This window comes from Camelus dromedarius, chromosome 2 (genome assembly GCF_036321535.1).
Source record: "Camelus dromedarius isolate mCamDro1 chromosome 2, mCamDro1.pat, whole genome shotgun sequence".
Classification (NCBI taxonomy): domain Eukaryota; kingdom Metazoa; phylum Chordata; class Mammalia; order Artiodactyla; family Camelidae; genus Camelus; species Camelus dromedarius.
Window position 1 is genome coordinate 40,682,369 of NC_087437.1, and position 20,988 is coordinate 40,703,356.

Genomic DNA, 20,988 nt, shown 5'->3' on the forward strand with positions numbered 1-20,988 from the left:
AATGTTTAAACAGAAAAGAGGGATTGTGAATAAATCTTATAAATGCTTCGAACTTTGACGAGTCAGTGGGGTCCTTTCAAGAGATCCCTTAAAGACTAACAAGGGATGAGGCTTAGAGTAGTGAAAAATTGGTACAAAATGCTTACAGGAAGGCATAGTATGGCCTTCAGAGGTGAAGAATTTGCTGGGAGACATAGGCCCTTTCCTTTGAGTACCATGTTTTCCCCTTACTTCCCCCTACCTAAATCTTATCTTATAGGCTCAGTTCAAATTCTACCTCTTCAAAGGCCTTTCTGGCTATTCTGGCTGGAAGTTTCCTTTTTCTCATCTGAAGGGTGCTTTATAATCATAGAGAAGTGTTGTTAAGCACGAGCTGTGTTCCAGGCACAGTGGTCACCATGCTGAACACCCATATCCCTGACCTCAAGGAGTCAGTAGGCTACAACTCAATGCGTCTGTACTGCCAATTCATGTGTATTTGTCTTGCCTCCCTTAAGGCAGGGTTACTTATTCCTTGCTCTTATATTCCTCAAAGCACCTAAGGACCCTCTTTAACTAAGTATTTGTTATTGGAGATTCCAGGGAAATACAAAAATAGTAACTAAGGAAATTTAAAATTAGTCTTCCCTTAAACATCCCTCTCAAGTTATCATGAGCGCCAATCCCCAGACTTTTCATTAACATCAGTGATTGTCATATATGATAAACATGTAATGAGAATATAATATAAATTTATCCCCAAGGAAAACTAGAAATCTTGGGAAAGATACAGGACTTCCTGAAGGCAATGAAAGTGAGTTTAGAGAAAGCAACTGCAATTCACTCAAAGCTGTGGACGTTGAGGACCTGGCAGAGTCCTACCAGTTATCAACAGAAGAAGAGAAAATCAACAAGGATGATGTTGTGCTGGGTACTTCCCAACAGAATAACTGGAATATCAAAGGATGAAGAAAGACCTTGGGAAAAGTGAAAAACTCTTGAATATTTTGTAAAAGTCAATAAAAAGTTAGGGCTGTTAAATGGTGCCATAATGTAATTTTGTCAAAAAATTGTGCCAAAAACCCCATACTTATCTCATACTTTGCTCATTTAAAAATATGGAATGATTGCTGTTCTAATTTAATTTTGTCAAATGCAAGATAAATACAATTTTTCATAATTTTTAGTTTGTCATAATTTTTAGTTTCTATAGATTCCAATCAGCCTTTCCCACCCTCACTTTTATATGTTATTTTTTTCCTTTTTAAAAGATGTGGATTCATTTTCAAGTGGACTTTTTATAGTACTAATTATCCACAAGGAGAATGTCCAGTAATAGTATAATAGTATTCAATGAAGTGATGGATTGATCAGTATCATTCTTCAGAACCAACAACCAAGATCGTAACAGGCAGAAAGGGCACAATTGGCTTTTTTGACTCTGAAGCAGAAAGGAAAGATCCACAGAATCAGCAAGATTTCTCTTGGAATGGAGATGCCCAGTCCAGCTAGGAGGTGATTTTGGGATAAGCCTGTTTATGGCCTTAAAAGGGAATGCTCAAGGTTCCAAGGGAAGTTGCTTACCCACAAAGCACCAGACTGCAAACCGGATCCATGTGATGGTGGAGAGCTTTAGCATGAGATATATATTCACCAGCATGGCAAAGGAAGGCACAAAGGGGAGACAAGGGGCCATGTAGGGCAGCTTCTTGGGGTTCTCTGGCTGCTGCAGGATCACAAACACCAGAGCGCTGATCAGCAGCACCATCAGAACAACCAGAAGGATGGCCCACCAGCTCTTCTCTGAGATGTAGTCGGAACCAAAGATGATGAAGGAGCAGAAGATGAACATGAGGATGAAGAGCAGGAGCACACAGACAGTCACTGTGTGCCCCGTGGCTGCTGTGGGCCGGTCCATCTTGCCTGGAAGGCCCAGCTGGATCCTCATGGTGTAGTAACGGGGCCCAATAAGCTTCTTTAACTTGATGAGATAAATGTTTTCAGATTCGTCAGCTTCTATGCCTGTGGTCATGTCCACGGTGCCGTAGTTGGGGTGGTTGACATTGTAGGTTGACTTGTCTGATTTCCCAATGAGCATCTCATTGTCTCCCAAAGATGGTAAGTTCTTGGCTCCACATGTGTTGGTGGCTGGGCCGGAAAATTCTTCCCCTTCACTCATAGGAGAACAAACTTCCTTCTCACAGTCAGCCAGAATGCCCTCCTTCTTCTTTGTGTGCTCCTCAGACAAGAACTTGACAAAGCCATCAATGTCACTCTCTGGTTGGTATCGAAGGAGCAAGACGCAGACAGAGACCAAAGTGTAGGCGAGGAGGGTGCCGATGGACATCATCTCAATCAAGTCTCTCAGGCTGACTAATAGGGAGAGAAGGGCTGCCAGGAACCCTGACACGATGCAGGCCACCACTGGGGTCTCTGTGTAGGAGCTCACATGAGCCAGGAACCTGGAGGAAGAGGCAAGCAGAAGGTTAACAGTGGGCTATGCACGGTGATAGATTCAGCATGGCTTAACACCCCCTGGTCCTGCTTCTCCAGTTTACTTCTGGAACCACTGCTTTAAGTACAGCTGCTATTCCTACCCCAGGCTTTGGTTCCTGGAATATAATTTAGAGAATTCCCTTTAATTCCTTGGTTTTGAGACAGACTTCTTTATTAAAGTTCCTACTTCATTATGTAGTATGACAGATTGATTGATTCTAGGAGGTATTTCAGAAATCTAAATTGAAGCCCAGGCTTTGCTCTGAAAAAAGGGTAGTTGGAGAAGTCATACAGTTTCTTGGAGGTCCTCTATACCTGTGTTACCCAAAAGTGTGGTCCACAGATCAGCAGCGTCAGCATCACCTTGGAGCTTGTTAGAGAGAGGTATTTTCAGTGACTGTTGCTACTAATAGGTTCTGTTCAGAGGGTTTTATTCTCTCTTTGATTGTAACTTCGAACTTTTTCAACTTCAGAGGGACAGTTACCAGGCTTCAATGTGAGTGCAAGCCTCAGATGCCCCTGGGATGGGTTCTTCCTTCTGGAGGCCACCCAGTGCAGCATTTTGGTACCCATCATCTTTACAGAGGAGCACATGATGTCAAATAAGAGGGAAGCGGGTAGTTGGGAGAACATATCAGTGTGTGCTACATTGAGGGACCCAGAATCAAACTGAGAGGCTGTTTTAGGACCTAAGCTAATTTCACTCAAATTCTTTGCGAAGACATTTGACAAGTCCCATGGTCTATGTGACAGACACTCACATGAAAATTATAGTCAGGCTGACAGTGGGTAACAGTCCCTGGACGGGGATGGAAGAATAGAATAAATGTCATGGAGCATAGCCCTTACCTGAAAAGGAGCCCATCACCAGCCATGGCATAAATGACCCTCGGCATTGGGAAGAGGGAGCCCAGCAAGCTGACTGTCAGTCCTGCAACTGACCCGATGGCCACTACGAATTTTGCAGCATAGAACCCATGAGCCACAAACATCTCCATGAGTGGGGATTCTGTGTCAATGGCGTAATATGGCACCATCAGAGTTAAGATCATGCTCACCTGTTAAAACAAGAGGAAACATGGTGGGAGGTGGAGAGGACTGAAGCATGGATGGGTGTCCCATAGGAGAGGAAAGAGGCCTGCACTGGAGCTCGGATCTGCCTCTTCTTGGCACCTGCCTTTACTTTAGAACAGTTATTTGGCCTCTGGAGCTCTTGGTCTCAGTATTTTCTCCCCACATGTGAATCTAGTGGATTGGGCCAGGTGATTACTAATATCTCCCTCTGGCCCTTTCACATCTGAGGAATAAATCTGCAGGTGTTTCAGCTTCATGAAAGCAGAGCTACACTGAGGGTTCAAGTAGATATTATCAGGTAGGAGGAGCTGCAGCCAAAGGCAGTGCAGCCAGGACCTGGCAGTGACCTTGAGCACCTTGCCCACATGGACAAGACTCGTTTCTTTTACACTTTCAGGGTCCCATGGGGTCTTATCCATACTACTTCTTACCCCAAAGGCCAGAGATCAAAACTCTGAAGATAAGTGCATAGTAGGGCCACAGCTGATTAACTGATGGGACTCATATTTCCATTCCCTCTCTGTAGCTCTGTCCCAGGAACCAGGCAGGCCAAGAAACAAATTATGGCATCAGGATGGAATCCAGTTCTACTCCGGGCTACAACACCACTATGGCTTTGCTTAATCAGGGCCTCTTTCTCTTCATATTTCATAGATCTGCCATAACATCCCTCCCTTCATAATTGGCCCCAGGCAATGGAACCAGCAGTCATAAGGCCAGGTGCCCCCCCGGCCTGTGAAGGCCAATGCTGGCATCACAGAGGGAGTCCAGAGCTTGAAAAGGAGAGAGTGGTTCATTTCTAGATCACTTCTTTGCCTATATTCTCAAAAGCCAAGATCCTCCAGTGAAGCCATGGGCCACTGGGGAGGATGGCATGGACTGCCACAGGCAGCACTTTGGCTCTCCTGGTGGTAGAGCGGCAGCCTGCTGACCAACACGAGACCTGATCACTCCACGGCATGGTTATGGCCCGTATATTCTGAAAGGGAATCTGTCCTAGCAACGTCACCACTTGCAATGTCCCCTTTGGGGATGTTGGGGGGTACACTGGAGGAGAGTGGGATTGATTCTTACAGCAATTCTCATTGGGTCTCTTGCCTGCGTTAGATTAGGATGGGCCAAAATTTGGGTGCATAGACTACTCTAGTGTATAAAGCACTATTCTAGGGAAGGAATTGTGATTATTAACGTCACTGTGTGTGCTGCAGTGCTTGACCCCTGCAGGAGGGGGCGTATGAGGGAGGAACAGCAGGGGAAATGCAGAAGAGAGTCTCTGCTGCCCCCAGCCCAGCTGTTCCTGATCACAGTCTGCAGAGAGAATCAGGGTTGGACGAGATGAAGCCGGTTGAGTGTGTGCATGGGGAGGTGATAACTGACCTAGCCGGAAACGTGGCCGGCGGCCCGCATGCAGCACTGCTCTCGTGTTTTCTTTTGGCTTCCAGGATAGTCCTGTTTGCCTTAGTGGTCCACTGGCCTGGCTTCTTCAGGCTGTTGCTAAAGGTTTTTTTTTTTGGTGGGGCTGAGGTGGATGTGCTGGGTGGGAAGGAGATTCTTGCCGCATGCTATGGCCGCAGGAACAGCAGGGCTGATAGGGCGCACCCTGGCTGGTGACTCTTTCCTAACTGTGGTGACTGAATGGGTGGGACCCCCAGGACTTGGGGGGATTTGTGTGACCACACTCCTGTTGGCTTACCAGCTGGTTCTTGCTGTTGCCAGGGGCTGAGGGGATGTTGGATGGGGCCGAACTATTTCTGTGAGAGATTCTGGGGTGGGAGCTGTGAGATGACACATCAGAAGTGTGAGGAGTGTCTCAGGGGCGTGATCCTGAGGAGACAAGCCTGAAGGGTTCATTCTGAGGACTTCCCTTAGCAGGGAAACCTGAAGGGGTGAGCTTGAGCCAGTGTAAAAATACGGAGCAAGAGCAGGAAGACATTGCATCCCCCTGCCCCCTCCTAGACTTAGGGGAAGAGCACCTCTAGAGGACGATGTGTTCCCTCCCTCCACTCTGGGAAAGCCTTGCCTCTTTGCTGCTGGGAAGCTCCCAGAAGACAGAGGAGCATTGAGGAAGGTGCACAGAGGCCCACAATGCCTCTGCTCGCACACCCACCCGTTACTGCCAGCCTATGATCTGAGCTCCTTGGACGGCAGCCCACTCCCTGCACACTATCCCCTGGGCAGCAGCTGACACCAGGAGCCTTTGCAGAGGGAGGAATAGGGGCGCAGGCCCTGGCTGAAGTGAGGGCCTGAGGCTTCTCCCGTCTCCAGTTTGGAGCCCTGATTTTCTTCTTGTCCTCAGCGGGTGGGGTGAGCTTGAGCCAGTGTAAAAAGAGGGAGCAACACGAAACATACGCATACAAACACCAAGAAGGCACAAGGAAAGGATTACTTCCTGACAGAAGGAAACCCAGCCCCAGAGTCACATTTTAAGGTCAGATATGAAAAGACCATGAGGAGGGCCCCATAAGCATTTGGTACTTACGGACACATAGGCTGTCAGGCAGATGACGAGGGAGGCGGTGATAGCATACGGGATGGATGTGTTGGGATTCTTGGCTTCCTCTCCGGTGGTGGCAATGATGTCAAAGCCAATGAAAGCATAGAAACATGTGGCTGCTCCTTGCATCACCTGTAGGGATGAAGACATTTGTCACACTCAGTGTCAGGGCAGCACCAGGGCCTGACATGTGGTGCCCACAGTTGCCCAGTGCCCGGCAGACACTACTGAGTGGCAGAGGGGTTAACATGGTGGGACTTGTGCTAAACGCTTGAGTTCTCATCGCTACTTTCTAGCTGTGTGACTCTGGGAAGTTCCCTCATGTGTAAAATGAAGATAAGGATTATAGCCAAATAAAACTAGGTCACTCAACACATTCAAATCAGTTTTGGAAATAAGTGGGGTTATGAATAAATAAGTTGGCTATCCCTACATCTTAGGAACTCATTAACTTCTTTGTGCTTTGTTTTCATTCAGTGGTTCTCAACCACAATCACAGGCTGTATGACTATCCCTAGGGAGTGTTTGGAAATGTGGGGAGGTTCCTGTGACTGTCACAGAGACATGAGGTGGGTGCTTCTGGCATTTAGTGTAGGAGACTCAGATGCTTTTGTGCAAACTATCCTGCCCAGATTACCGTTAGTGACCCTGGTCCATCGTCTCCGTGGCAACTTTCAGGTCTGAAATTGTATAAAAGGTTTTCTGATCTTCAGACATTCTGTTGTCTTCTATGGGAAGACAGGTAGAGATGATTTGATTTTCCTGCTCTTTTTGGGGGCTTGAGTGACCTAGTTGGGCTACAAGGCAGGGGAGGAGATGAGTGAGGCCGTGTGAAGCTAGGGAATGGTATCCAGTGACCTTTGCTGGATGTCTATCTCACAGGAGCCCATGTGATTCCAAGGATGGTTGGGACTTGACAAGTCAAGAAGTCAGTGAAAATCTTTCACTTAGGAGTCTGTGACTTTCTTCCAAAGAATCTATTGAAGTTTAAATTATGTTTCCCCCAGTTAGCATTCTTATTATCAGCTGAAAGTAAGAAATGTGCCTCTTTGAATGCTTGGGGATGTCATTCTAGGGGAAGATGAGAGAGATTTTTCTGGGCTTGTGTTTATGGGGTGAGGGGACTTGGCAACATGCAAGCTCTAGCCAGGGGTCTGGGAGTGAGGCTCCTTATGGACTGGACCATTTTTTTTTCTTTTCTCCGTATTTAGTTTATAAAGGATAAAATTGTAAACATGTGCCAAGCAGAAACCAGTCCCTAAATTTTCACTCTTACCTTTCCCACTGACTTCTCAATAAGTAAAAGACAGAACACTCAGAACTAGAACCCGCAAGGTCATCACAAAATGGAAGGGCATCTCAAACTTCCCAAAGCAACTTTGCCTATCTGTAAAATGAGTTAGTTTCTTCTATAGTCTTTCCCGTTAGGACTCTAATGTTTCAGTTCTTTAACTGGGGGTTCTCATTCTGGGGTCCACACAATTCAAGGGGGTCTCAGAATTTTGCTGAGAAAAATTATCTTTTTATTTTCATTAACCTCCACCTGAAGGTTATCACTTCTTTCAGTTATAAGTGTAGGTGACAAACTAACAGAACCTGTGACTTTGTCACCAATAAGAATCAGTTTCCTATGATGTTAGTTGTTGCAGACATCTTGAAACACCACTTGTGCTCATTGCTCCTTCCAATTTATGATGGTTATTAGATATAGATATTAATCTTTAAAGCACTAATAAAGAAGCACATTGTTATATCACAATTTAAAAATATTTTTACAACTATTTTTCAGTATACAGTTAACCCTTGAACAACGTGGGGGTTAGGGGTGCGACCCCAGCATGGTCGAAAATTCACTTACAGTGGCCCTCTGTATCCATGGTTCCTCCATGTACTCAGTTCCTCTGTGTATGTGATTCTGTATCTGTGGATTCAACCAACCCCTGGCCAGTGAAGTACCATAGTATTTACTATTTTAAAAAATCCACTCAAGTGGAACAGCTCAGTTCAAACTCGTGTTGTTCATGGGTCAACTGTAATGGATTTCTTTGAAACTCCTATGTAATTAGATTATTCATTTATAAACACAGTCATCAAAAGGGGGTGCATAGGCTTCACCAGGCTGTCGAGGAATCCACAGCACACACGCATAAAAAATATCTGTGAATGCCTTATCTATTCTAATAACTCAGGCAGAAAGAACTTCTCAAACCAGCAGTTGACACCAGAGGGCTACTTTCTGGGAGAGGTGATAACCCCCAATTTCACTCCAGTGAAGTCCTTCACTTTAGGACTTGGGAAGTGTCTTTGATCTCTAGACAAGGAGATCAGACAGATCTCACCTTATTGTACACGGAGGTTCACAGATTTGGAAACGTGCTTGTTCTCATTTGTCTAAAAGATGTTTCTGGTGTTCAAGGATGAATGGATTCTGGGGTTCCAGGCTCGCTAAGTGGCCACAATCAAGGAAAGCTTTGCTTAAAGACAGCTTTCAGAATACAGGTCCTGCTTTCTCTTCCTTTAGCATCTTTCTTGCCTTAAACACATACACACACATACACACAACTCTTGTAAATCATATAGTGACCTTTTATGACAATCAGTCTGATGATGCATTGCTCCCAATTAGGACATCCCAGGTCTACAGTGCCATGCCAACTTGGTGTGATCAGTTCTGGATGGAAAGGTTACTGACACTAGAAGAGGTCCCTGCTGAGGACAGAAGGGTGGGGAGGTGCTAAATAAGAACTTAGGGCCAAGCTACCCTAGAAAAAAGTGAGAGGTCTGTAAACCATGCCATATGAAGAATAACTGAACAGTTGGGGATATCTAACTTGAAGAGAAGACTCAGTGGAAGATGCCTCCAGACAGAATTGGAGGGACACTTCCCAGTTTTGAAGTATGGACTGTGTAGCAGCTGGAGGAGAGGTACACTGTAGGCTGCAGAGGGAATCCCACGGCCATGCATATGGGTGGGATAGGATTTGGTTAGGAGTGCAGATTTTGTAGACTGTCAGACCTAGGTTAGTTCTGTCACATACTAGTTTGGTGACCTAGAACAAATTCCTCACCCCTTGAGAGCTCATTTTCTTTATCACTTATATGGAGATAAAAATCGTATTTATTTAGCTCATTGGTTTGTTACAAGGATTAAATGAGATAATATAGTCAACCACAGTCATAGAATACAGTCGGTACTTACAAATATTGCTCTTATTAGCAATATTTTTATTACTGTTGTAAGTTTTTCTAGAACAGATGAACCTAAGGGCACAAACAGATTCCTCCTCTTCTTCCTCCTCCTTATTACTTTTCTTTTAAACTTCACACGCATTTTATTAACTGCTTCCATGAACCAGGAACTGTGCTTGGTGGTGTGGATGCAGTCAAATGCAAAAGTACTCTGGACTTGACCCGCTGGGGCTTGGAGCCTAGAGGACATTGCAGGACTCAAAATGTAACCTCGACTGTGGTAACAGACTGAACAAGATTAATAGAGACTATGTATTTGTAAAACACAGACGCTACTATTTCCCAAATGAGTGAAAGAATAGATGGCAATCACTGATAATGATTAGATACCAGAAACTTAACTATGGTCAAGTTGGGAAGAGAGAGAATAAGTTTTGGAAGAGAAAGAAGAAGTTTGCAAAGAGAAGGTCTGTTAGCTTGAATTTGCTTATGTAGAGCTCGAAAGCAATTGAGGCTGAAGAGTGACTGAACGGATGTCAAAGAGCTAGAGGTTCTGTGATAGGCAGAACACGAAGTTTCACTCGGATGGTGCAGATGAAATGGTTTCAGTGAAGGGGCTCTAGGAGTCAGGCCAGGAGGGCCTGAGGAAGAAATACCTCTGCCTCGTTTTCTCACCTTCTGATCTCCTGGTGATGTCTCCCACTGGCTAAGCCCAACAGGAAGCAACCAGCAAGGGGTCTTCTGGGGGACAGAACAGAGCCTGAGGGGTAGAGAGCGGGTGGAAGAAATGGAGGAAAACCAGCACACCTGCCAAGATCAAACAGACCCTGGCCTAATGAGATACAGATTAAATAAACAGATTATCAAAGAGAAGATAATACAATCAGCAAATAGGCTCACCTTTTTACTGAAGTTAGTTTGAATGAGTTTTTCTTCCTTGCAAGCAAATGATCCCTGACTGGTAACTACAAAAGAACCATGAAATGAAACTGTGTATGGGTGTGTCTCTACCCAAATAACCACTGACACTGCTTTCACTTCACCTTTTCCAGATCGCAGATCTGGCCTCTGGCATTTATGATTAGGATACCTTTCCATGCCTGAAAGAACGTGTGGTACCAACGGGTGAGCATCTGTGAATAAAAGTGGTGGGTGAAGTGTGTGTGCATGTATGTGTGTGTTTCTGGGTAAGTCGGTACTTTATCCTAACTTTCCTTTAATGTTTTATGTAAATAAAAAACAGTATTGATTTTCTAATTTGGTGACATAAATGGCAATTTTATTCCAAAATCAACCTGGTAGCTGCTCAGCTGGGTGATCCAGGTCTGTCCTCCCCTCTACAGAGCTTTGTGGGGAAGCAGCTCATGTCTCAATTGCTGGAGGGCTGCTACTTAATTAGTTGTCAAAAGAGTGTCATTTGTGGCCTGCTACTCAGTGTCTGGAATCCCTAAAAGCTGTCCCCTGTGCCTTGCTGATGTTTGAGAGGCATTAGGGTGAGGCAGCTCTCCATATTCTGCCTTGGCGGGTCTGCCAGATGCCTAGGAAAAAATTAGGCACTTTTATGTAATTTGGTCCCCAGGTAACAAGACAAAACTCCAACTTTAACAGCATTTCCTACCACTCTCATTCTCCAGATCTATTAGCAGCCTGTCCACAGCGACAGTGGAATGTGCTAATAGGTTCCAACAAGTGGATTCAAATGTGGAGACATGGAAAACAACTTTTCCTTTGTTTGGAGGCTGTCAGCATTCCCCACAAATACTTGCTCTGAACTGTTTTCCTGGGAGCTATTTGTGCTGGTGGAGAGTCTTGTTTGGTTAAAGAGAAGCCGTAAGATAGCATCAAGAACAAATAACATACAGCGAATACACATCCAACAATGTTCAGGGGCTGAGGAATTGCAGATGGAAGCAGGGGTTCAGCCGAGGGCCAGCAGTTACTTGATATAGGGGAAGAAGTGTTTGTTGTTCTTAAGCTCTTCAAGACCAAAGAAGCATTTGACCCAGAACCTGTAAGTGAGTAAACCATTCCTTAAGTTATTTTCTTTGGAAGGAAGTGGTTGGAACAGTGAAAGAGTAGGTTTCTGAGGGGTCCATGGCCAGAGGACAGATTGCTCATTAACTCTTTCAAAGTCCTTGAGACTTGTGTTTCAAGTCATGTCACAGTGTCCTTATAAACCATTCCCTCCACAGTGGTTCCCTCCATCCCATACTACCTGAAGGGGTTGAAGAATAAAGTGGGTTGGAACTCTGAAATGGTCCCCTTGCCAGGTAGGGGTCAGGTTTTCCCTCAGGAGTGAAGTTCACGCAGCTGCCAAGTAGACAACTCACTTTTGTTGACAATTATTCGATAACAGAGTAGGGAGTGTGTTTGTTCACTTGGTGGATGGCATGCTCATGAAAAGGTGTCAGACCTTAAAAAATAGCATCTGTATTCAAAGTGGCCTTGCTGGACCGGAAAATTGACCTGAAACCAAAGCTGAGAAAGAACAGGTCTAGGCAGTTTGCTGGGGGGGAAATGTACACTGCAGAGATCCAAGGCCAGGCAGATAGCAGACAGGATGAGTCAGCATCATCTTCCCACTGGGCTGTCCTTTGTGCTCAGATGATGTTTTTAGTCACAGCCACTGGGACATATATTTGAATTTCCTGCAGGGAAAATGGATTGGCAAAGAATAATCCAAAATCTCAGCCAGCTTTTTGGGTGGCCAATGACAAGCCTCCTCCAGGTAGCAGGCTTGGGTTAGAGTGAGGTCAGTGGCCAAAGGTGCAGAAAAAGACAGTTGGTCTCACATATCCAAACCCAGGGGTAGAGGAATAAATAAAGGCTTTTGCTCATCCAAGACTGGCATTGAATCTCAACTCTGTTATGATCTAGATTTGTGACTTAACTTTTCTAAACTTCAGTTATTTTGATGTACAACTGGAGATCATTGTACTTGTCTTGCAGGGCTGTGGTGAAGATTAAATGAAAAGTATATATGAAAGAGTGTGTCATAAGGAAGGCTGTGTTAGGGATGGCATCCTTCCTTTCTTTTTTATGCCTGATTTCTGATCTTCTTCTCTTGCTGCAGAAGCTAGTGAGAACCTGGAATTGGGTAGATGAGGACCCCTTAAGCTCAGCTTGATCAGCTCCTTCCTTAATGAGGCAGCTCCCGACTGAGTAAAGATGTGAAGCCCCTGAGGAGGAGAGGAGACCCCGTAAGGGAAATAAAGACCCCAGAACAAAGAACAAAGGGAAAGTCTCAAAGACTTGCTCATCTTCTTCAGCATGGGCAGAGGGTATTCACACAGAGCATATTAGCTCTTTCTAGTCTTCACATGGGGCCTAGACTACAGTGTGTACCATTTAAATAGGCTTGTTAGGAAAAGTCTGAAAATTAAACATGATCTGAGTAATTAAAAAAAGTTTTCAAATTGCTCTGATATGATGTGTCAGTAAACAATGCACGTTTGGCCTGAGCCAGCTTAATTATACTCCCATCTGATAAAAGCCTAGACCATCCATTGCTTTAATGCTTCTCCCAGCTCCCATACTCTAAGACTTTGTGAAGGCTTGAAGGAAATGAAAATGAAACCTGTCAGATTAATTACCATATTACTTTTTTTTTTTTTTTTTAAAGAAAGGCTCAGAAAGGAGGGGTCATCATACACGAGGCTCTCAATGTAGTAGAAGGGGCTTTAGAGCCATATATACAGCTGGGTGGGGATTTCAGTCCTGGCACCGACTAGCTAAGTGACTTCAGGCAAGATATCCAGCCTCTCTGAGCCTTGGATTCTCCATCTGTAAGTTTGGGGATAGCAGCACCTTCTGTAAAGTTTTGATATCCATGGAGTACAAAGCTGGGCACCCAGCAGGTATGGACGAATGCGAGCTCCTTACTCCCAATGTGATCGCTATTGCAAACCACACAATGTGCACATGAAAACATCTAAGATTTTATTCTTTTTTTTCCAAATATTTGGTGCAATTAGTTTTATCACTTGATAGATGAGGAAACCTGAAAGTACAGAAGTTAACTGTTGGCCAAAGTCTTACAGTAAGTCCATGACCCAGTAATTTTTACGTTGTTAAGAAAATGGTGAGAACACTTTCATGTGCTATGATGAAAATGCAACTGAGTTTCGGGAAAACATTCTTTCTTTGTCAGTCTTATAATTTGTTGTTTCTCTTATTTGATAGGAAAGGAACAATTTGTATCATAAAAAAATATAGACTTGGGAACCCAGAATGGGGTCATCAACAGTGTTTCTTTGTCTCTGCTTCTGGTTCTAACCAGTTTCAGGATTTATTCATTTTCATGGAGGAGGGATGAACTCCATGGTCCTGTGGAATTCTTACAGATAAGCGGAAGACTAGAAATCTTGGCTTAAATTGCTTCCTTGTTTTCTTTCTCTGCATTGAACAGTGTGGCATAGTTTAAAATACACAGAAGTTACTTTGAGTGTTCTCCAAAAGTGATTTCTGGTCCCTGGACCTCTTCAAGAAAAACCAGCCTAAGCAAAAGCTACAAAAGCAAGACTGGTGGAATCCTGCATGGGCTTCTGTCATGGATCCTGGGAGGCTTTGCATCTCTTGGTCTCAGTTTCTTTACCTGTTAAATGAGGGCATGGGACCAGGTGACCTAAGATCCGTTCTAGCTCAAAATTCTCTGATTTATGTTCTACTGTTAAAAAAAAAAAAGAATGAGCTGGTGAATATTACCAATAAATCCATAAAGTAAGAATCTTAGTCATACTAGGGAAAGAATCCGGGTACATCTTAGAACTAGTGCTCATTAGCATAAAGAATTTCCGCTCTGACCTTCCCATTTTTCTTTAGCAGAAACCACACCACCCTATCACAGGGATGAGACTAAAAATATCCTTTTGGTTCAGCACACTCTCTCGCCAACCCCCAGACCACACCAGGTGGACTTCTCTGCTGTAGACCACACCACTGGAATGGGATCTATACCCAGTGCTCACTGGGCCTGCTCATCTGCCTTCTGACTGCAGTGGGACTCCCCACCTTGGGTCAAACGTTGAGATTAGATTTAAAAGCTGTTTTTTTCGTAGTTCCATTCCCAAGCAACATTCATCCCTTCCTCACCCGTCCACTGACCTGGCATCCTATACTGCGTTGCCTATTTATGGACTGTCTGTCCCTCTGAATAGACTGTAGAGAGATTCTAAATGACTGAGCAGTTCATGTACAGGCTTTGGAGTCAGACAGTCGTGGCATTGGGTCCTGACTTGGGCACTTATACTGTGTGTTTAATAGCAAGCCATTTGACCTCTCTGAGGGTGAGTTTTTTCCTCTGTAAGACTATAATGTAAATATTTTCCTTGTGCAGTTATTAGGAAGATTAAATGACGTATTATATGCAGAGCACCTACTGTAGTATTAGGCATATGGCAAGTGACCAATACTTCAAATTTGTATAAAATAAGATCTCAAGGAATGTTTGTGAAACAAACAAATAAATTTAAAAAGAACCACTTCTTTGGGACATTCCAATTAAATTCAGATAAAAGGTGTTGGAGAGGGTGCCATGAAGATGATGAGACAAGCAGCATTTTCTTGAAAATATGTTTTAGACTAGTCACAGGGTGGAAGGCAGAGCATGCATCAGGTACACCAGGATGTAGGAATGGACTCACCCCTGACCAGCCGTGGGGCAAGAACTGGCCTCCAGCCCAGTGCTTCCCACTGATGAAGAAGAAGCCTGCAATCATGATGAACACCCACACGGCCAGGTTCAGCACGTTGAGCACATTGTTGAAGCCCACAGAATTCTTCACCCCCAGTGCGACAATGATGGTGACGACAATCGCGATCACCAGAGCCAGAAGGTCCGGGTACGACTGCTCTCCTTTCCCTAGAGGGGAAAGATGTGGGTTAATATTGTCTAGGGGGAAAAAGGCCATGCAGACTCCCAGGCCCACCCAAGTGCATCTGTACTCAGCTCTGAGAAGGGTGGTCAGTTTGTCATGGAGGGAGATGGAACTCTGTGTGTGTGTGCACGTGTGTGTGCATGTGTGTGCGTGTGCGGGAACCTCCACTGTGGTCCACAAGTGTCTATTTGCATATGGGAAGGTTTTGGTATATAGGTGAGATGACCTGATATCCTGGACCAAAAATTGGGGTGCTTGATATGACAATTACAGCAGTGCCTATGGAACCAAGTCATAGAACATGTCAAGTCAGGACTGTCCCGGGACATTCAGATGCATATATGGGTCTAACACGTTATTTGAACCATTTTATCTTCATTGTTGTTTACTTTATAGCCCATACATTTTCCATTTTATTCCATCAGTCTTCTCTTTATTAGCAAATTTTAAAATAAGTGTCTTTGAAAATTATTGGAAGAAGGGTGTCCTTTCCATTTGTGTGTACATGGTTGCAGAGAAAATCACCAGTGAACGTGCCCCGCCTGCTTGGTCTTGTCTGTTGGTCAGTGGACTCCTGCCCTCTATAGAGTGGAAACGGCACTGCCTCGGCAGTCAGCCTCCTGCGTTTCAGCTGGACCCTTGCCTCTAACCAGCTGTGTGGCCTTGGGCCAGTGCCTCCTTTCTCTGGATGTCATCTGTAAAGTGAAAGAGTTCAGCTGCCTGATTTTGGAGGACCCTTTCAGACCTGAAATTCTGTGAAATCAGTATACTGAGAAAATGTGGTCTTTGTATTTTTTATCTTCTCATGATATCTGGGTGCTCAACATTTCAGTCAATTCTTCTGAGATAGGGACACCAGTCAAGTGACTTGCACACAGCCACTGAATTAGTCCCTGGAAGTTCTGGGGAAGACCCCAGAGTTTCCTTATCTACTGTGTAGCTTCCCATGAATGTAAAGGGATAGTTATCAGGATGGAAGGTGGGTGGCAGACCTGAAGCCTCAAGGTATTTGTTATGTGAGCTTCTGATTGTTTGGTATTCACTCATTTTGTTTCTTTTAAAAATATATTTTCTCATTCAAAAATTAATGTGTGCTTGTTTTTGAACAATTTAAAAAATCTTCCGATGAAACCACTGGAGAAGTTCCTTACAGTTCTTTTTTCTCCGTTAGTTTTATTTTTATATAGTTATTAACATGATGCACATACAGTTTGTATCCTTTGTCATACAGCATTACATCTAAAACATACTCCATGTTTTTTTTTTTTTTGAAAAAATTTTCAAGCATTTTTATTTATTTATTGTCATATTATTTTAGGGTTTTTTTTTTTTTTTTTTTTTGGCTGGGGTGGGGAAGGTAATTAGGTTTATTTATTTTTAATGAAGGTACTGAGGATTGAACCCAGGAACTTGTGCATGCCAAGCATGTGCTCTACCACTTGAGCTATACCCTTCCCCCCATACTCCATGTTTTTACAACAGTCTTCCTGGTCATCCTTTTAGTTGCTAGCTACATAACACACTACCATAATTTACTTAATTGTTTGCTCCACTGTAGAATACTTAAGCTGTTTCTGATTTTTTTTGTTATTATAAATAAGGCTGGGATGCACATCTTTTCATATAAAGCTTTTATGGGAATTTATAGGGGAAGAACACTTGGCAAAAAAAAAAAAAAAGGTATTTAAGGCCCTGGACACATTTTGCCAGATTGCACCCTGAAGGAGGACCCCGTTTATTTGGCTAAGTTCGCACGTTGGGGTTAGAGGATGTGGCAGTCTCACCCAGGCCGTTGAGGGTTCCCACACTGTCCACCATCCAGCGGCTGATGGTGTGGTTGGTCAGGGAGTCAAACATGCTGCTCAGAGCACTGGCGCCCGCCGCAGTGCCAATCAGGTACTCCAGGATGAGGTTCCAGCCAATGAAGAATGCCACGAATTCCCCCACAGTGACGTAGCTGTAGGTGTAGGCCGACCCGGTGGTCTTGGGGACACGGACTCCGAACTCTGCATAGCAGACGCCTGCATGGGACAAACACACATGGACGATGGATTTCCGGAGAGGAGCCAACCTTTGGTGGTTAACCATCTTGGGTAGAAAATACTGGAAATCTCTGGATCTTGGAACAAATACACAAAGTTTATGTATATGAATCAATTCAAAGTCAGTTCTAATGTTTCCCAGTTTCACTTCTGAAAACCTTTTTAACCTGAATGCCAGAACTAATTCTAAGAAACTATCAGAAACTGATCTTCTTCATTAGAAAAACTCCCATTTATTGGCGGTGTCTCTGTCATTGCTCCTTAGGTGTCAGCTATCCTGAGTGAACATGGGTCTAACTCATTGTGACCCCCACAGTTGATGGCACCAGGGTTAGATTATGTGTAGCACTCTTCTCTTTCATTTTTACCTATTGCAGAGGGTGCTTCTCATTTGAGAGTGATACCTCAAGCAATTTTTGAAAATCCTGTAGTATATCTGGGGAGAGGATAATAAAAATGTAAATATAAATCAATGCCTAGTTATTAACTAGGAAATTTAGCACATGAAAAATGTAATTTAGGGAATACTTTTAGAGTGCCTACTGTGTGCTTGGCATGGTGCCAATTGGTGGGAATTAAAGACAAGTGAGGCATGGCCCTGCCCTCTAGGGGATCTGTACCAGACTGTGTGAGCTCAGCAATGCAGTGATGTATAGGAACAAAGAGAGCAGAGTTGAGACATGTACATCAGCTGGCTTTCAGGTCTATGGAGGAATTAATTGCACACAGAAAGTGGAACATGAGGCAAAGAAATGGCGGGGAGAGACAAGTTTTGGGTGGCACGAGATGTGCATGGGGGGACTGGGAGGTGGCGAGGCTGGAGAAAGCAGAAGCCATGTGTTTTCTAAAGTGGGTTAGGTTAGGGCCCACTTCCACCAGAGTCATCTGTTGAGTTGTAATTACAGGAGGTGGAGACCAGGAGTCTGCATTGTAACAAGCTCCCCACTTGTATCAGTGAAAAATAATGATATATTGCTTTTTTTTTTTTTTTTTTTTTTTATAGAATTAGAGACCAAATTAGAAAGAGACTGGGAATACACCAAACTTCTGGAAGCTGGAAGAGTATTCTACGTTGTACTAGGAACTCTGAATTTGGGGGCAGAGGGTGGGGTACCAATTGGGAGGACAGACATAAGACAGCTTGGAGGAAACACACCAGGAAAGGGTTGTAGGAGGATGTAGAGGGGAACTCAAAGTCAACTTTACCTTCAGTCCTAGTTTTGTTAAGGGCCAACCCTGAGGTTCTCTCATCACAAATCAGGGAACAATGGTTCACTCTATTGTGACTAAAGGGAACAGGTTTCTTTTCCTTTTGAAAGGAGTGAAATCAGTGCAAGGAAGCAAAAACAGAGATGTCAACAGCAATGACACAGTGGGTGACTAAATGTGATGCAGTTACTCTTTTCCTTCCCCTCGGTGGCATCCGTGTCAGGGTGTCCATATGGAAGGAGCACTGGACCAGCTGGGCAGCGCTCTCCTCTCAACTCTACCTCTCTTCCTTGAACCTGTGTACCCTGTTACGTTGTTTCCTTCTTTGTAAAGTAAAGGAATTAGGCCAGGACGCTTTCTTAAGGGTCTCCTACCCTGACAATCTAGGATTCTATTGTTATATTGAATTTTGCTACAAAATATATTGAGCATAATTTACTTTTCTTTTACATTCATTACTATATTTTTCTGTATCCTGGAGATGCTCTCAAGGCTAGCAAAGCTGTTAGTCCCTACTTTGAATGGCCTAGGCTGCTGTTTATTTTGAGTTTCTATGTCAGCCCCCTTCCCTCCACTTTGTAAAATGGTTTTCTATCTCCTTCATGGAGGACAGACTGTCAATTGTTTCTTCTTGTTGCTGTCACAGTCCAAACTCCTCCTTTTCTAAATCGCTGCTTCTAGCACTTGATGTTTAAGTGGTTAGAGTGAGTCTAAAATTAAGAGGAAGTGGTCTCAGAAGGAAGGCCTGAGGGGAGGAATTCCTCCATGAGGGAAGTACAGAGTGTGTAAACGCTGAGTGTGAGGACCTGGTGACATTTTCTTGGAAGCTTAGGGGACATGTGTGTTCTCTGCTCCTGAAGAGCATTGAATTTGCATGTACAGAGTAGGTTTCTCTTTAAGTGCAGTGTGAGGAGTGGATTAGGGGGCAAGTAACTTATCCTTGTCAGTGTAGGATCTACAGCTTTACCCAGTAATTCTTTTCTTTTTAAAATTGAAGCACAGTCAATTACAATGTGTCAATTTCTGGCGTACAGAACAATGTCTCAGTCATGCATATACATACATATATTCGTTTTCATATTTTTTTATACCCAATAATTCTTATATACTATGACTTCTTTTCTCCATCCTTCTTTACCACCTGACAACGTGCAAGGCTTATACATAGAATTTTTCCAAGCAATGCTTTTGAAATGGGCATTGATTTGACTGCTGATTTAATTTGGAGAATCAGGATTGTTGAATTTGGGTAATCAAACATTCTCTCCTTGATCTTTGATCTGCCGAATTAAATTTAAAAACACCCAATTCACCATCGGAACCCTTTCACCAAGGGTAATTAGCAGATTGCCAAATCCTCCTTAGGTCTTGTGAAGGGACCAGCCCCTTGCTGTCCTAAGTTGGAGGAAGAGGCCCTGTGCTGTGCACAGTGCAGGTGCATGTAGAATCTTAGTTGTTCATTTTCCAAAAACCTGCTTGGTTCCTGATGACTGGAGTCTGGGGAGAATAGTGGAAAAAACCAATTAGCCTCTAACCATATAGGACAATTTCTGCTCCCAGAAGTCAATTCTTTGGGGCACATTCTGATTTTGAACGTATTATAGTGTAAAAGATTTTATTTTGGCATCCTGATTTATCTGTATGCAAGAATCCAAGCTTTTAGTGGGCACTAGAGAGTATCCAGCCTGGTGCTAAAGCTCAGTGGTGACGAGTCAGTGATTTCAACTGCAAGTGTCCTGGAAAAGCCTGGAAAATGTTGTCAGTCATTCAGTTTTTATTTCAGAATATCTCGTGTATAAGAGAGACACATTTCAAGGGTATCTTTCTAATTGTAGTAAGAAATGAAAACCACGGAAAGGGTTTTTATATGGTTTTTATTCTAGATTCTGTGGTAACGGAGTATCCAAAGGCAACTTACTTGCCTCACACGGGTAAAAGGAGGGGCAGCTAGACGAGCCTCAGGATTCCTTCTAGTGCTCAGGTTCTTTGGTTTCACAGCTAGAATCAACTCGTAATCATTTGGGTCAACGGGAGAAGTCCTGAAGAAAACACTGCAAGCCAGCTGTCTCAGCTAAGGTGGCACTGTCTCCGAGGGGGAATTTTGGAAGTCTGTGAGGGTGTCTGTGGTTCTTATGATTATCGTGGGCACTCGTGGCATTAAATGGGCAGGTGCCTGGGCTGTTAGACATTCTGTCATGTGTGGGGCCGTCCCACTGAACAAGGCACCGTCTTGTGTCTTACATGATTCTGAAGGTCCCAGTGGACTTTCATGTAAGTCAAAACCTGTTTGTAACTTTTGAGCTTGAATCTGTCTTCATCTTACATATTAATACTAAGCACTTTTATTTGGCATGGCTTTATATACATTGAATTTTCCAGGCTGCGATAACTGGGTGAATTTAGGGACAGTTGTAATTTGTTTTGTTTGGAATTTGCCAGGAGTTGGTCATCATTTGGGAAAACCACATCATCAGTGGCTCAAGACATGGTCTTTGAGCACCAAACAGCACACCTGTGTGAGTGTGCGTTTGTAGCAATTGCATTCGTAGTGGTTCTATAAATGACAGCAGGCAACCAATGATTTCAGTATGTCCCCTAATGTCCTTATGACCCCGCATTCACACATTGA

At 43.9% G+C, this 20,988-nt stretch overlaps 1 protein-coding gene across 1 annotated transcript in view; it reads right to left on the reverse strand.

The window, feature by feature from the left end:
• The window catches only part of SLC7A14 (solute carrier family 7 member 14), a 98,865-nt gene that overhangs the window by 9,740 nt on the left and 68,137 nt on the right, over window positions 1-20,988 (reverse strand). Inside the window, exons 3-7 of the mRNA XM_010976301.3 lie at window positions 16,893-17,129; window positions 14,875-15,092; window positions 6,029-6,175; window positions 3,325-3,533; window positions 1,564-2,441 (exon numbers count right to left, since the gene is read on the reverse strand). Coding sequence (XP_010974603.2) covers window positions 1,564-2,441; window positions 3,325-3,533; window positions 6,029-6,175; window positions 14,875-15,092; window positions 16,893-17,129 — 1,689 coding nt within the window. The remainder of the gene's footprint in view (window positions 1-1,563; window positions 2,442-3,324; window positions 3,534-6,028; window positions 6,176-14,874; window positions 15,093-16,892; window positions 17,130-20,988) is intronic.